The 17587-nt window shown below is 38.8% G+C and overlaps 1 protein-coding gene across 2 annotated transcripts; it reads left to right on the forward strand.

The window, feature by feature from the left end:
- The first annotated feature begins 133 nt into the window (after positions 1 to 133).
- On the forward strand, positions 134 to 13661 carry CNIH1 (cornichon family member 1). Of its 2 annotated transcripts, XM_087448510.1 has the most exons (6): positions 134 to 266; positions 5121 to 5189; positions 5437 to 5484; positions 9208 to 9320; positions 10417 to 10560; positions 12680 to 13661. In XM_087448510.1, the coding sequence occupies exons 1-6, from the start codon at positions 186 to 188 to the stop codon at positions 12705 to 12707; spliced, it is 483 nt and encodes a 160-aa protein (XP_087304636.1). In that variant the 5' UTR covers positions 134 to 185; the 3' UTR covers positions 12708 to 13661. The 2 variants fall into 2 exon arrangements, with proteins under 2 accessions (XP_087304636.1, XP_004426226.1); XM_004426169.3 differs by lacking the exon at positions 5437 to 5484.
- The last annotated feature ends 3926 nt before the right edge of the window (positions 13662 to 17587 follow it).

The raw sequence follows: 17587 nt of genomic DNA on the forward strand, positions 1-17587 counted from the left end.
CAGCCGTGCAGACAACGGAAGTGCACGCACACTCCGGCCAGCAGAGGGCGCAGGCGCGCCAGACCGGTGCGCAGGCGCGCGGGGAGGGCGGCGGCGGAGGCGGCGGCGGGGGCCGGGGAGGTGAATGGTTTTACCCAGCGGGCCCCGCGCCGCCTCTCCCCGCCGCCGGCGCGCTCGCTGCGGCCATGGCGTTCACGTTCGCGGCCTTCTGCTACATGCTGGCGCTGCTCCTCACCGCCGCGCTCATCTTCTTCGCCATCTGGCACGTGAGTACCGGGCCGAGGGGAGGAGGGCGAGGCGGCGGTGCAGCCCCTTCTCGCCCCGGGCCCCCGAGGTGCGCGCCCCGGGGGTGGGCCGGGCCGGGCCGCACGGCGAGGGGCCCCCGCGGGGCCCGACCGATGCGCCCGTCGTCCCGGTGCAGGCCGCGCCGCTGCTCCTCCCCGCTGTGTGGGCGGCGCGGTCCCGCCGGGCCTGCGGACAGCTTCGCGGGGCGACCTCGGCCGGCCCCCGGGTCCCCGCGTCCCCGCATCCCGGGGTCCCCACATCCCCGCGTGCCCGGGCAGGGTGTCAAGGGCGCAGAGAGGCGTGCTGTGTACTTAGCGGGATTGAAGTTTCCCGCATTACTGTTATTTAATAACGGATTGCCTTTCTTTCGGGTTTCCGCAGGAGCATGGCCCAAGTGAGATAGTTATAACCTATTTTAGATACATTTCCAACTCTACTTTTCAGCCCTTGTTGGGTGCTCTTCAAGTAGAATCACTTTTCGGATTCTTGTTTTCTCATGAACTGTGATATAGATTGGATTGATTACTTTGTTGACCGCATCTCCGAACTTTTCCCGAAGTCATGTTTTGACCGCCCGAGTTTCTCAAGAGACAGTCTTCCTAGCCACTCCTATATTCAGGGAGCTTGATTTAGTAGAAGTAGTTTTAATTGGATTTGGAAATGCTTAGAAACCTTAAGCTTCTCTAGGGTAGTGTTTTTCTTTCGCTCACATCATGCTGCAGGATAGAAGCGCATCGTTACTGGTCCCTGTAAGGAACAATTAGGTTCCCTGCGACATAGTCTTGCAAGAGGTTTTTAAGGATTCCTGTTTCTCTAGTGCAAAATTAGAAGTAGCCTTCTGGAAATCAACATTCATTAAAAATTTATTTTATATTTGCTTCTGCCCTCTCCATATTCTAGTACCTTCTGGAATATTGATCTTAATTTGAATGATTGGGCATGTTCACTCATGTAAATTTCGAGGCAGGTTACATCACGCCGGTAACAAGGATTTGTTATGGAACATAGAGGGGCAGAGTGATTTAAAGGGCAGCAGTGTCTTGCGCAAAAAAAATCTCAAAAGTAGAGTGATATCAAAAATCCATTCCCTTTTGCTAAAGAATATGACTACGTTTATAATTATTTTAGAACCCAGCTGGTTGTGTATTGGAGAATGCTTATGTAAGCTGTCAAGTAACTGCTCCCTCAAAATGCTTGTCAGTAGGAACCAATAACTTGAAAAGCATTGTAGGCTCTTTGGTGGAAGAACAAGAAATAAACATAATTTGGGATCCAAATTAGCTCCCTCTTAGTAAGCCTCTGGTGAAACTGAAATATGTGGTTCCCTTCTGTCTGTAGATGTGGATTTAAGTCACTTCCTGTGCGATGGGTGCTTTTTGTTTTCTGAGTTGATGAGGATTCTTAGAGCTGTGGATGGCCTTTTTTACATTTTGAACCAGGTTGTATTTGCCTTAAGGAAAACCTGAACTGCACTTTTTAAAAATGGGTAATTTAGTATCAGCTTTGAAATGAATATGTGTCTGGGTGAAGTAGATAATTTTAGGTCCTGTTATAGAATTTAAAAAAAATTTGTGCTCCACAGATTAGCGGAGAGCTTTTATCCTTAGGGATTTCTTAGTAGTTCAGAGGATTGTGTATCCTTTGGGAACAAATTGTAAATTCTAAATAAGTAGTTTTAATTTTCCCATTAACTACATAACCCTCAGTTTATTTTCTTTAAGTATCTGTCAGGACACTCACTGGGAAATTTCAAGTATAAATTCAAAAAGTCCTGTTTACATTAATCGTTGTATGGAGGATACTTTTTATGCTGGTGGTTAGGTCTGCCGGTTTAGTCCTGATTCATGTGGTTTATGCTCTGTGGAAAATATGGTTGGGAGCCTAGATTTGTTTGAAAGCTAAAAATGCACAAGTCATTCCCTGAAGAGGTGCATCAAGGTTGACGGTATCCTGAATTGTGTAGTTTGGTGTCTTTAGGGATTTATCTGTTTTATCGTTTTTGCACTTCTGTGGAAAATGTTATGAACATCTTTGTCCAGATGTATACAGTTGCAAAAGATTTGAAAACCACTAGTTGAAGAATCCTTTCAGAAGAGTTTTGAAAACTCTAGCTTATTATAGCACTCAAACAGAAGCCCATTCAGCAACATACTCATTAAAAGATCCCTTGAAATCGCCTGAAGAAAATGTCCAGTTAAAAAAGTTAGTTTTGGGCCGGCCCGGTGGTGTAGCGGTTAAGTGCGTGCACTCCGCTTCGCTAGCCCTGGGTTTGCAGGTTCGGATCCCGGGTGTGCACCGACGCACCACTGGTCAAGCCATGCTGTGGCAGCATCCCATATAAAGTAGAGGAAGATGGGCACGGATGTTAGCCCAGGGCCAATCTTCCTCAAGAAAAAAGGGGAGGATTGGCATTGGATGTTAGCTCAGGGCTAGTCCTCCTCACAAAAAAAAAAAAAAAAAGTTAGTTTTAAAACATAAGTTTTGTACTTTGCTATTAAATTGAATCTTGTTATAGGCAAGTAATTGTATTTTTCATCATGTCCTTCTCTTGAACTTTATTACTAAAAGGCATTGGGGAGATATATCACAGCTAATGTCAGGGAATTGACTAGTAATGTCGATAAATAATCAGAAATTAGTATCGTCTAATTGTACATTTATATTTTTAACATTTATATGTGTTAGGGGTTATTAGCAAAGGAAAATGCCTTTTGGTGAGTTCTGTACTTATTTTGAAGCATAGGGATTTTTTTTTCTCTTTTTTCTACCCCCACCCTTCATTCAGTAAATATTGCTTGAATACTTAAATATGTGCCAGGCACTGTCTGGGCCCTGGGACATAGCAGTGAACACAGCAAAAAATCTTTGCTCTCATGGAGTTTACATTTTAATGTTTAATTATTTTCCTTCTATTCCTGTTTTAGTTAGAATTTTTATTAGGTCAGATTAGTGAATTTTATAAAATTCTAGAAATTAAAAAAACCTATCTTTTTATGAAGCTAAGAACTTTAACGAGGAAATAAACCAGCTTATTAAAAGCTAGACATATGTGACTCCATTGATTACTGGTAATATTGAGTAACACTGTCTCACATGTAAAGATGCTGTTCCTAACCCACTAGAGGAAGGACAGATTAGGTTCTCTGTCCCTTGGGTGACCAGTGGCAGCAACTAAAATAGCTCCCCCATAAACTGGGTGCCTTTGGCTTCTTATTTTGACATCTCACAACACCACATAGTGGTGCATCGCCTCTATTTTGATTTTTAGTACATTTTGACTTTGAAGCTCTGTGTTTAGTGACCCTAAATGTTAAAGCCACATTCTCCAGAGTAGGAACAAAAACATTCTTGCCGTGTATTTTATTTTATTATTATTTTTTTTTTGTGAGGAAGATCAGCCCTGAGCTAACATCCATGCCAATCCTCCTCTTTTTGCTGAGGAAGACTGGCCCTGAGCTAACATCTATTGCCAGTCGTCCTCCTTTTTTTTCCCCAAAGCCCCAGTAGATAGTTGTATGTCGATAGCTGCACATCCTTCTAGTTGCTGTATGTGGGATGCGGCCTCAGCATGGCCGGACAAGCAGTACGTAGCAGTACGTTGGTGGGCACCCGGGATCCAAACCCGGGCCGCCAGTAGCGGAGCGCGTGCACTCAACCACTAAGCCACGGGGCCGGCCCCTTTGCCATGTATTTTAAATGGATGAGATCTTTCTCCCCTTATCACATTTGTAACTGTTTCACTTATACACCATATGAGAAGCTGGCCTTACCTGGGCTTATCCTTCTTCAGTCTTTAGTTTGGCAACCAAATCAAACGACCCAAATGCGGTAGGAATATGCATAGGATCCAAAAGGAGGTCAGACTGATCACTTTTATAGTGGCCTTGAACAGGGCTACTCTTGTCTATATGGTGCCTTTACGTGAATTAGAACAAGGTGTCTCTTGGGACAGAAGAATTAGAAAAATCCTCCCTCCTGAACAGATGCAGGCCGCGGGCGCAGAGCCTGCTGCAGAGCCCTGGGCAGGGTGCCTGGCAGCATGAGCATGGGCTGGCACTGAGTCCCCACCTTTTGTCTTGTGCAGAAACTGCACTACTGTATGTGGCGGTCCTGGCCAGGAAGTGTAATAATCCCTTAGTGTTTCTCTATTCTGAGGCCCTTTCTTGCATTTCCAGATGGAAGCAGGACTTTGAAATGTATGTGTTTGGGCACAAATGGGAACCAGTTGAAGCACGCGAGTCCATCTCTAGTGTCCTACTAAACACTGTGACAACGGAGGGCATGCACAGATGATTAAAAACACTTCACCCTGAGGGCACACAGCCTTGGGGGGAACACATACCTGTACTTAAGTCTCTGCTCCAGTGTGAGAAATGCCATGTTGGCAGCATTTGAAAGCTCTGTGCTCTGTGGAGATGAGACAGGTGTGCAATTATTTCTGACTGAGAGAGTCAGAGAAACCTAGAGAGGAGCTGACGTAGGAAGAGAGTTTTTAGGATAAAGAAGAGTTTCAATAAATTACTGTGGGTGGGGGAAAGATCATTTCAAGTAGAGAAAATAACTTGAACAGAGGCATTAAAAAATTGAAAACTGAAGATATTTATCACAGTGATATCAGATCATTTTAGTGATAATATAAAAATGTTTTCAGTTGTTTCAGTTTGATTCTAGTTATTTATTAGCACATTGAGTTTACTGTAAATTTGTATATCTAATGTTGGTACACTTTTTCTTTTGTTTTATTAACTTTGTTCAATTATTATTTGATAATGGGGCAGGTTTGTTGCTGCTTTTTATTAAAGTGAGAAGTCCTAACTATTTTAATTTTATTTTAGATTATAGCATTTGATGAGCTGAAGACTGATTACAAGAATCCTATAGACCAGTGTAATACCCTGAATCCTGTAAGTTATAGTAGAGGGTTTTTCTTGAGATTTTTAAACTGTTTTTGCTTTTAACTTGCTATAATTTGAAAATGGCCAGTATTCTCAGTAGCATGATATATTTGTACTTTTTGAAGTAGGCAGAATTTTAAAAAATATTCTTTTTCCTGTCCTGCTTGTGTATTCTGACTGTTATTAATCTGCTGGTGATCTTGTCAGCTGTCATACTAACATTCTTCCAATCTGCTTTTTACATTGTCGGCCAAAGACAGTTGAAAAGGTCAAAAAGATTAAAAGAGTCAAAATTGCATTAAAGGTGTGTACTGCTTTTTAGTTCAATGTTTTAATGCTACACTCATTTCGTGGGGAGGGCTAGAGCATTTGTATTTGTAAAATGTTCTGTTCAGTGTGCTTGTTCATATGCCTGTTGAGGGTTATGATTTCATGAAATTTCATATTTTATGCAAATCTTTGCTTGCTGGCCCAGTCAAGTAGGGAAAGCTGTTAAATGCTTATGCATTTTTAAAAATGTTATAGCCATAGGCACTTCTATGTTAAATTATTTGGTGCAGTGTTTGCAAGTTGGTTAACATAAAATGACTAAGAGCAGGTGAAATTATTCTCCTGTGTGACCTACTGTGAGATAGTCTACAACTGGAGTCTTTAGTACCATATTGAGTTTTATCTTTGGTTGTGTCTGTTCTGCAGTTAATTAACTCACTCTTTCAGCTCATGTTTATTCAGCGCCTTGTAGGTGGATAGCTCTGTTCTTAGGTTCTGGAATCTTGTAGTAGTGCTGACCTTCAGACTCATGCTGCCAGAATTTTGTAGATAACAATTTATATACATAAGTCTACATAGTTATTTCTAATATATATCCACTGTAAATTTCTAAAACAAACCTGTCTGACACTAAGTTCTAAGCTCTGAGGGATTTAGTTATAGTGTGGCTCCATTGTGCTTGGGGGTTTTATATATGTATTTTGGACTTCATTTAGTTTACTCCTTTAGGAAGATTCTCCTTTAGTCTGTAGGATTGAGTTTGCCTAACGGGTCAGAAACTGAAAGAAAGCGGTGGGTATATCTTCAAGAAATAGAATACAATAATTCATCTTTAAAAATTACTTAATGAAGTTGAGAACTCGTGTAGACTTTAGTTGTGTAAAACTATAATGCACTAGCATGTTAGAGGGATTTTATTTGGAAACGGGCCTCTAAAGTTAGTTTGCTTCTTTATCATTGTTTGCTGGGTAAATATGAATGATGGATTCCTAGTTTGTCTTTGAAGAGCTGTTACAGTAAGGCTTGTTGTAGGTACAGTTAAAAGTATTAACTTACTAGCTGTTTCTGTGCTCTTTTGAAACAAAGAGTTGACTCTGCTTTCTCATTGGAAAGTAATTATGTTCATTGTAAAACATCTTAACCTACTATTGAAACTAATTGTTACCAAGAAATTAAGAAACTGAAATTTCTCCTTTTGACAGCTGTTTATTAACAGTATTCTGTCTTCTTTGGCTTTTTGTTACTTGAAATAACCAATGATGATGAGGATGATAATACTGAAATCAGAGGAGGGCTTTCCTGGGTGCCAGGCTCTGTGCTAAGCATCTTCACCTGGGTTTTTCCATTCAGTTCTGACAACCCCCAGAGGGAGGTGGATTGTTATTCTCTTGAACAGGAGAGTCAACAGGCTTAGCGAGGTTAGAGACTCAGCCCAAGGTCACATAGCTAAGGTAGGGCCAGAATTTGAACCCACATAGCCTGATTTTTAAGCTCAAGTGCCTGTATTTTGCTAATTTGCTATAAATTTAAGAGGGACTAATTTCATTTTAACATATAATGTGTGATTTCTGGCTTTTCTTAATGGAAAGAAATTCTAGCTTAGAAAAGATGTGCTTGGGACATCCTAATTTTGAGTAGGTTGGAAGAAAGTTTTTATACCAGCACAAGTTGTGTTTTTGATAGGGTGCTGATAATTGGCTTAATAGCAGTGCATCTGACAGTTTTCCCTATTTAAAATTTGTTTTGACAATTCTGCCAAAGTATGGGGGAGGACAAATATTATTTTTTAAAATGTGAACCTTAACTAGAGAATATTATGATTTGCATGTTTAAGTACCATCATTTCAGCCATATTTGCATGAGGTATTTTTTGTGGATACAAGTTTTTGTGTAAATGTTGGTTCCTTAATAGAATAATTTTTATGCCACTTCTGGGGAAATTTTGTCTTTAAAGAATGATTGGAGAGGACTGGTTTTTATGAGAGATGCATAATGAAAGTTTCTGGACGTTTTTTGAGGACAAGAGAGGGATTTTGGCATTTGTTTCATATTAGAACTGGTAGGGTGGCAGATTATCATCACTCTCACTAAAGTCCATTGTTAAGAGCAGTAGGGATCATGCTCTCAAAATCATTTTTTCCCCATACCTCAGTCTGTAAGTGTAGGATGAAAAATTGTATGATAATTTGTATTGTTAGATATCAGTTGGCTTTAGAGGGCTAAAATAGGCTTCTTTTAAAGAAAAATCCCATAATTTAAACAAATATAAACAGCAGCTCTAGTGATACTTCTAATAATATATATATTTTTCTTGGTTTGTCCTGGTGGTAGTCATTGAGTTTCAAAGATTTCCTATGACATTTTCTTGTTGTCTTACAGATGTTTAACTTTGATCTTAATTAAATGCTGGCTTAAAGGTTCGTGTTATTTACAAGTTTATATATATATATATGCAGAGTTTATCTTTTATTATTATATTACTTAAGTTTGTTGAAAAATCTGGTTAGTGGTGTAGATTAGTTGGTTTTACTGGGATTTCTTTTAAAATAGTATTTGTTAAAAACTATGCTCCACACTTTTCCAATTTAAAAAGTAAGTTGGGAGTATTAGAAAATGAATATGTAGTATATATATTATATATTATTATATTCTACAGCTATGGTTTCCCCTCAGGAAAGCTCTGCTGATGTTGGGGATTCATATAGTTTTAATTTGGTGTGATGCAGACATTTGAGAAACTGGCTTTGCATCTGTGACTTACAGGAAGTTCTTTGGCTGAAACTTGCAATGAAAGGTTTTGGTATTTTTATTTAACAGAATCATTGGGCTGAAATCTTTAGGATGAGAAAGATAATTTAAAATAAAGCATTAACTCTTGGTCATTTTATAAAAAGTGTTTTGCTTGAATTAATTTTTCCTCACTTAATGCTACCTGCTATCAAAAGACTTTTTACTTTGTTTTTTGAGTTCTGAGCTTCTCCTGGTCTGCCTGTCTGCAGCATTTCATTGGAAAGTGGGCTTAAAGAAACAGGAAGGCCGTGTGGGAATGAGCTCAGGAACTGGGGAAATTCCAATTTCATGGTTCAGAACTCAGTCTTTTCCCTCCTGCGTTGCAGAAAGCACGTCATTTGCATTTGTGCATATTAGCATTCTTTCCCCCCTGACTGTGCTGAGATTATTGGCTGTTGGCTTTTCATTGAAAAATTACTTTTGTGGTAATGTGACGTGGTTTGCTAAATATTGTATATGTAGCATTCTTGGTTTCTGTTAAAGGCTTAAAAACACTAGTGTGTAAACTTCCGAAGGGGAGTTTTGTGTAAACTTCTGAAGGGGAGTTTTGTTTTTTGTGGATCTTTTTATATCATGTTGCATGTGACCAGATACCTCATTTTTGTATTTTTAATCATTGTTGAATGGTAGAAAGAAAAAGTATTCCAATTAATTAGCAAATAATTGTGTTTGAACAATCTGGGTGGTAACTTTGTATAATGTAACCTGTTGTTCTAATAATTTGAGTTTAAATTTTAGGTTTTATCTTATTCTTTCAGTGCAAGCTATATCCTCTGGTCAGTTTGCTTGTAATCTTGCTTTTGGTAAAAAGTTAAATGTGGAAATAAAACTCAGTGGCATCTTTCATCTCCGCTTCTAAGAAAACAGTGATTTTTCATTATGGAAACTTGGTTGCCACCTGCTTTCCAAATTAGCAGTTGACTTAATTCCAAGGCATTTGGATAACTGGCTTGTCTTTTCCTTCCAGCTTGTACTTCCAGAGTACCTCATCCATGCTTTCTTCTGTGTCATGTTTCTTTGTGCAGCAGAGTGGCTTACACTGGGTCTCAATATGCCCCTCTTGGCATATCATATTTGGAGGTAATATTTAGATATACTTCTAATACTTTTCTTAATTAAACTTTAATTATACTATGGTTGATTGACATGGTCATCTTACATGCTAGTCACCTAAATGAAAACTGAAAGTTAGTTGACATTTATTTTGAAAATCAAGTTGGTGAACAAATAACTGTTTTAATGCCTCTTATGGAGCTTACTTTACTACTGTTTAAAGGTTTTTTTTTTTTAAAAAATGAAGTGTAACTTATACAATATATGTGTGCAGGTCTGAAGCACGCAGCTCAGTGAATTTTTACATATGTACACACCCATGAAACTACCACCCAGATTGAGATACACAGTAGGTCCAGCCTCAGAAGATTCCCTTGTGTGCATCCCAGTCAGTTACCCTGCACTTCCCAAGGAGAACCACTGACCTCCAAACACTTAGTAATTTTGCCTGTCTTTGCACTTCATATAAATCAAAACGTACCGTGTGTCTAACTTCTTTCTCCATGTTTACTTGATGACTTTAAATTTGGTTATTTATGAAAGATATTCATATTTCATAACTTCTAAAAGTTACATCTGATCTATATAGGGAAGTCAAAAAAATCTCATTGCCCTCGATTTTAGGAAATATATACTGAAGAAGTATTTAGGAATAAATTGGTATCATGTCTGTAACTGACTCTGAAATGGTTCAGAAAAAATATACATATATTTAGAGATAGAATGAGAAAGAGAAGGATAAAGCCAGTGTGGTAAATGTGAACATTTGGAATATCTGGGTGAAGAGTTCTTGTACCTCTTCTGTAAGTCTAAACTTATGTTAAAATAAAAAGTCAAAAGAAAAATCTTATTTCCTTTTTACAGTTATTCTTATTTTTCTTGGATTTCTCAAAGTGTAGAGGAGACCAAATGTGACTTGTTTAACTGTCCTGTTCTGATTTAGGGGGCTCTAGTTTAAAATTAAGATGATAAAAGGAAAGAACTCCATCTAGAATTAAAAGTATGCCTCCCTGCGTGGACTACCTCTCATTGGAACAAATATTATTTGAGAAGAAAAACCCTCCTTCCCAGCCTGAAGGTTTGCCTTCCTTTCTGAGTCGCTGATAGACTGTGTTTATTACAGGTATATGAGTAGGCCAGTGATGAGTGGACCAGGACTCTACGACCCTACGACCATCATGAATGCGGATATTCTAGCCTATTGTCAGAAAGAAGGATGGTGCAAATTAGCTTTTTATCTTCTAGCATTTTTTTACTACCTATACGGGTAAGTTTAAAAAATAAAATGAAAATATGATTTCACTTTGCTGCCTAAAATGTTTGCAGGCATTATGGTCTTAACCTTAAAATTCACTTAAAGAATAACTCAGTGTCTTAAAGATGGTAACAATAATGGCACAGCGCACACCAGCAAATTCCCACACATTGAATATGAATACACTGGTAGTTGTCGAGACTGCCAGCTGGTATGCAGTTAGAGGCAGAAAGTTCGGTCAGGGGGCTGTTTCTAAGTTTTTAGACACATTCAGTGAGTGAAGGACAATCCTCATTCTCCATGGCAAAGTGATGGCATTGGGAGGATATGGCTGGGTGAGTTTGCCAAAAAAATTTTGCTTAACTTCAATCTTGAGATTGTATTTAATTTTTTCTGTATCATTCTTCATAAACTGTATGCTCTGCCTTTTTTTTCTGGTTTGCTTGATCCAAATGGGATGAAAGAAAGAAACAGTTCTGTCTTACAAGACGGTGCAGTTACTGATTTTTCTCCCTTTACACCATGATGGACTCATATCATAGTTCTCTAGGTCAGCGTTTCTCAACCTCAGCACTGTTGACATTTTGGGCTGGATAAATCGTTGTTGTGGGGGCTGTCCTGTGCATTGTAGGATGTTTAGCAGCCTCCCTGGCCTCTACTCGCTAGACGCCATTAGCACCACCTCCCCCCAGTCATAACAATCAAAAACGTCTCCACGTTGCCAGATGCCCCTGTGGGGCAGCGTTGCCCTGCTGGAGAACCACTGCTCCAAGTGTGCTGTCGGTGGAGTCCCGTGGCTGCTTATTCAAACTAGACAAGGACACTGTCAGGTGTGGAATTATAGCTTTTGTTTAAGCTGTATAAATACACTTTTCTCATCTTTTATTGATATATATTCAACTAGAGAGGGCTTTCTGATTTTCAAAATATGAAGAAAATTAGCTGTATAAGGTGAAATTGTTGTAATTAGCCTTCCATTCCCTTTCCTTTTTGTTACTTGAAAACTTGCCAAGTACTTTTGTTACAAGTAAAACTTGCAACTTGATAGGCTTATATTCATATTTCTCTTTACATTATATAAATGTCCATTATACAAAAAAAGGTATTTTTATGCTTTTAAAGGTTATAATTATGAACACGAGTATCCTTTAGTGCATCTACAAATGTTGTTCATATATGAAACAGAGTGAATCTAAGTTCTGGAAAGTGAAATTCCATGTGTCATTCTAATGTCCTGTTAATTTTCATTTTAAGTTAATTTACATTTTATAACAAATGTCTGGAACAGTGCTGGCATATAGTAGGCACTTAAAAAACATATTTGTTGAAAGAAAGAAAAGAAACGAATGTTTGAACAAATGATAAAATTGGAGATGTACAGTTGTGGGGAATGTTCACCAGAAGATCGTGGCACCAGGATATTCATTTCTGTTTTAAATTGTCCATCGAGTTGCCCCCCCTCCTTGCTTTGTGTTTCCATTTAGATACACATGCTTTTGAACCATGCCCTTCCCACATGGCTGTTTCTGTAGAATTGCCCAGCAGTCCATAAGCTTAAATCAAATGGTTATTGTTTTTTATTTTGCTCCTCTGTCCCCTTTTTTTCTTTAACCCTGCTGCTGTTGCCTACAGCCTTTCTCTAGTGGGAAAGTTCCTTAATGGACCATTCCTGTCTGTAAAATTGGGATAATAATGGTACCCCCTCCTAGGACTGCTTGGAGGATTCAGTGAGATCATACATGTAAAAGACCTAACAGAGGGCCTGGCATGAAGTGTGCCCTCAGGAGATGCTTTCCCCTGTTATTAGACATAACTCCAGAGCAGTGTGCTGTTTGGATTGCTTCTCTAAGCTCTGATCCCCCATTAAACGTTCAGTTGTGCTGTTCTACTTGCTAAAATTGGAAAGGAAATAGGGGACAGCCACGGCACATGCACTGAGCCAAGCCCTGCCTTAGACAAAGTCCATAGATGCAGATTAAAATTGTGTTGTGAACTTGTCATTGGTCTTTTCATTTCTGCGATGGTGTGATACCACAAACTAGTTTGCTATATAAAGCAGACTCAACTTTTTGGTGCTCTTAGGTGTTATAATTAGGAATGTTTGAATTAACAGCTTTTTTCTTCTTTTCAGCATGATCTACGTTTTGGTGAGCTCTTAGAACAGTGCTCAGAAGAATCGGTCCAGTTCAGTGCATGCACAAAGCCACCATGTGGAGAGATTCTATCCAGCAAGACCCTGTTTCCAGGAGTAGCCTATGGAATCTGATCAGTTACTTTAAAAAATGACTCCTTATTTTTTAAATGTTTCCACATTTTTTGCTTGTGGAAAGACTGTTTTCATATGTTATACTTGGATAAAGAATTTAAATGGAATTCCGTATAAATTAATATCAAATGATGACCTCTGGTGTTGACAGGATGGACTTGCACTCCTTAAGGAACAGCCGTAATCCCTTGAATGATTGCATTAATTATTGACTGTCCTTAGTCCGTTGGAAGCTTTTGTTTAGAGGAGCTTGTAGGGCTCGTTTCGGTTTTATTGAAATGCCATCTAATTATAAATTAGCTGTAGATACCAGGTGCTTCTGATGAACTGAAAATATATATCTAACCTGTGGGAACCATCCTGGGTTTCCTCATCTATCATGTAGATGATTCTATATGGATACATTAAAAAAATAAGAAGAGTGGGATGTTTTCCCTTTAGCTTGAATATTGTCCATATATATTGCATGAATGAGAGATTTCCCGTATTTCCACCAGAGTAATATACTTTAATTCTTAAGCATAAGTGAACGTGATATAAAAATATATGCTGAATTACTTGCGAAGAATGCATTTAAAGCTATTTTAAATGTGTTTTAATTTGTAAGACATTACTGTTTTAATATGGTGATAAAGGTATTCTTAAGAATTTGCAAGTACTTTAGATTTTCAGAACAGAATGAGAGAGAACATTGTGTAACTGTCCTGCTGTTCCTTTAGTGCAATACAATAAAACTCTGAAATTAAGGCTTATTTTCATTGCATTGTTTTAAAGATTATAAATAGCTATTTCTTAAACTTGCTTAATCCGTAATAAAGGTGTATTACTGTCAGTTTTTAAAAAGATAGTAGAGTATTACATTGTGTGTGTTTTTTTTTAATACCATGCTTAAATCTAAAAAGGAAGATTTTTAAATGGCTAAGCCCATTACCCCCTGTTGTCAGTTGACAAGATTCATAAACATTGATGGCACAACATCTTCATTTTTCTTACCAATTTAAAAAATTATTGTGACACTTAAAATGTTTTAAGTATTTTTTTTCTTTTTTGAAACAGCAGGTTTTAAGGTAAAATGACTTGTCAATTTGTATTTTTGCTGCTGCTTGTAAGGTAGGTAAATTGTGGCTTGCATGTTTTTGTAAGCATTCTTATGCTTTATTTGGGATGAGGAAGTTAAGGCAATTGAAAATAGTTTAAGTGGTTCAGAAGTTTCTTTTTTTTTTTGTGAGGAACATCAGCCCTGAGCTAACAACCATGCCAATCCTCCTCTTTTTGCTGAGGAAGACTGGCCCTGGGCTAACATCTGTGCCCATCTTCCTCCACTTTATGTGAGACGCTGCCACAGCGTGGCCTGACAAGTGGTGCGTCGGCACATGCTGGGGATCTGAACCCGGGCCACCAGCAGCGGAATACGCGCACTTAACCACTATGCCATGGGGCCGGTCCCCAGAAGTTTCTTAAACAAAGGATCAAAGAAAGAAAAGCAATGTATAGAAATTCCACATAATGATCAAGGGAGTTTATGGATGTGTTTGTGGAAGTCTTACTCTAAGAACCCCTTGAATTCGAGGCTATTTTATTCTCTACTGGTGAAAAGGCACTTCCCCACCTTTGGGAGAGGAGCTGCACCGTTTGGGGATTGGGTCCTGGGGGTGAGTGTGTTGAAGAAGAGGATGTAGAACCAGAAAAGTGAGGGGAGTCAAACCCTTTCGTAATGAGAGAAGCTTTAAAGACCTTGTATTTTACAGTCTGGAGAACACCTTGAGGGATCTGACTGTTCACCAGTTCATGCTGTCAGCTGTTAATTGAGCACTTGCCAGGCACTGAAGATTCATGCTCCGAGTATAAGCAGTCATTCAGTTTCTAATCCACCCAATTATATCAGCACCCACTCCTCATTTTTCTTTCTAGTTCATAAGGACTTTTGATCAGGAGAGACCTGGCCAAATCTTATATATTACTGATAGGTTTCCTGGGGCTATTACTTGAGTATTCCTGTCAAAGTATTTTCATGAGCCCTTGCTGTCTCTTAGCAAATAGTACTGTCCGTTATAAATTTTAACAAACACCCTTTTAATAATGTATTCCAGGATATTCTCCAGGATTAATGCAAGGTCTACTGATGGCAATTTGTGGAAGCCACCTTCTCATGCTTCAAAAATTAGATATGTAGTTCTTAGCTGATTCCTCAAAGATGATTGACAGTGAGGTTCACCCATCTCGGTGGTAGGTTGTTAGTTCCTAGGCATGTAAGTGATTAGAAGATTGAGAACCTGGATGTTATCATAATATCTACCCATCTTTAGCTTTTCCAGTGTTTTATGAAATCACTTACCAAGAGAAAGCAGGAACATAATACTTGCATTTGACAGTATCCCATTGGCTCTTTTCCTTGCTCTGAATTTAATTTGTTCCCCCCATTAATCTGTTTTGGGTGGTCCTAGCCTTACATCTATTATTCCTGCAAGTCCAGCTGAAGCATAGTTAGCCTGGGTTTGTAATCCTTTCCAGCTTTTATCAAACTACTCCCTGTGCAATGATAGCTGTTTATTTAGGTATTCTTTTCTTTTTTCCTTGTTATAATTACTTTTGATATTATGTGCTTTCAGAGCTTTCCAACTCTGATACATTAGTGTAACACACTGTAGTTGATACCAACGACTCTTTGTTGCTATAGGTACTACAGATTCTCCTGAGTTAAAAATCTTATGTAACAAATGTAGTCTGTTGAGCAGTTGTTCTGTTGAGTAATGTTATATCATGGCAATATGCCCCTTTAGTACTAAGGAAAGGTAGGAGTAGAAACTGATTGGAATGCCCATATCTGAATTTTATTAATGATGGTCGATGATTTTCACAGTACTTAACTGATATTCCCCACTCCCTATCCAGGGTAGAGGAGTGTTTGGTCCCAGGCTACAAATTGCTAATTTGTTTGAAGTTTAAATTATTTTTCACGGGAAGGGGGGAGTGATTGGAAATGACCAGACAATTCACTTTGGATGCGTATCAAGTATTACTAAAGCATTTGAGAAGCCACATGGATTATACATGAACTGCCAGACCTCCCAGTCAAGTCCAGATGCCCAGGTAATGGTCTTTCACACAGCAGCAAAGTACATGGCAGTTTGCAGTATGAGTCTTTTAAAGCCAGTTCAGTGTTGTGCAGCTTGAGGACCACTCATGCTGATAGCTCTCACAGAGCTCTTCTCTGCTCCCCAAATCAACATACCTTGAAGATATGTCAGATATTTGCATAGAAAGGAAATGGAGATGTAGATACACTTTGAAACTAGCAAAATATTTTCCTTGGTATAACACTTCTTTTTTCCTCCAATTATGTGTTTATGAACAGTGTTCATGGAATATTATTACCGTGGTACAAATAATGACTTATGTGTATCTTTTACAGCCTGCAGGGGTGGGCTTTCATTTTAGGTGTGGCTGTATCACAGCAGTGTGATATTGTGAGCCCATTCAAATAATTATCTATATTTAAAAGTATACATCTAGTTTACTTATTTATATCATTTAACACTCATAAATGTGCATCTCTCAATAATTGGTTGTACAGTATAATTGTCAATCAGATTTTTTTTTTTTTTTTTTGTGAGGAAGATCAGCCCTGGGCTAACATCCATGCTAATCCTCCTCTTTTTCCTGAGGAAGACCAGCTCTGAGCTAACATCTATTGCCAATCCTCCTCCTTTTTTTCCTCAAAGCCCCAGTAGATAGTTGTATGTCCTAGTTGCACATCCTTCTAGTTGCTGCATTTGGGACGCGGCCTCAGCGTGGCCGGAGAAGCGGTGCGTCGGTGCGCGCCTGGGATCCGAACCCGGGCCACCAGTAGCGGAGCGCGCACACTTAATCGCTAAGCCACAGGGCTGGCCCCTGTCAATCAGAAATTTTGACAGCAAAAATATTTTAAAATAACACTTCAAAGGGAAAAGATAAAAATATTGAGATCTTGCATTGTTCTTAAGTACTCATTTTCATCCTTTTGGGAAACTATTAATAATGCTAGTCTCAAATAATTTAAGCTCTTTTGCTCAAACCAGTCATTGATCTGTGGTCAGACTAGCAGCTAATGAGTCTCTGGTACTAGTAATATAGCTCAGGAGATGGTTCTGAGCTAATACTGCAGGGTGATGCCAAGAAAAAATGTGCTTCTGTTTCTGGATATGTTGAACGGCTTTCTTAGAACACTCTTCCTTTAAAATTAAGAGTTCTAAAACTAAATGTCTACAAGGAGTAAACAGCTCTGCTGCTTGTTCTGCTTGGTTTTGGAAAATCGTATTAATCATCTAAGGTGATTGATCTGTGAGACTGGAGTGAAGGTTTTATCCTAAGTGAATTTTATTCATGCACATTGTGGAGGTGAAGATGTAGAGAACATTTTGACATGGAAAAGAATGAATAAGTTAATTTTATCGTTCAGTGCTTTTTCTAAACATTTCAATTTCTTTGGTTACTATGTTCATGTATTCTGGAGAAGATTTTCTTAAATAATAAATTGATGACTAGGCAGACTCTAAAACTACTAAGAGAAACATAGGATGTAGTTAGCTGTCTGTGCTCATGGTTTGTTAAAGTCTAAGTTAACCTTAATGGTGCTGTACCACTGTCCAAAGAAAATGCCCTAAGTATCCTACCTTCTTAGAGCTGGCTCGATTTAGTTTGCTTTTGTGTATCTAATAAAAACCATGTGCAGTGTTCCCTTGTGTAGTTTGTGGGTAATGGCTGAGTCTGTGTGTGGACTCAGTTTCAGTGGCT

Source organism: Ceratotherium simum, chromosome 24 (genome assembly GCF_057802395.1).
Source record: "Ceratotherium simum simum isolate JZ-2026a chromosome 24, ASM5780239v1, whole genome shotgun sequence".
NCBI lineage: Eukaryota > Metazoa > Chordata > Mammalia > Perissodactyla > Rhinocerotidae > Ceratotherium > Ceratotherium simum.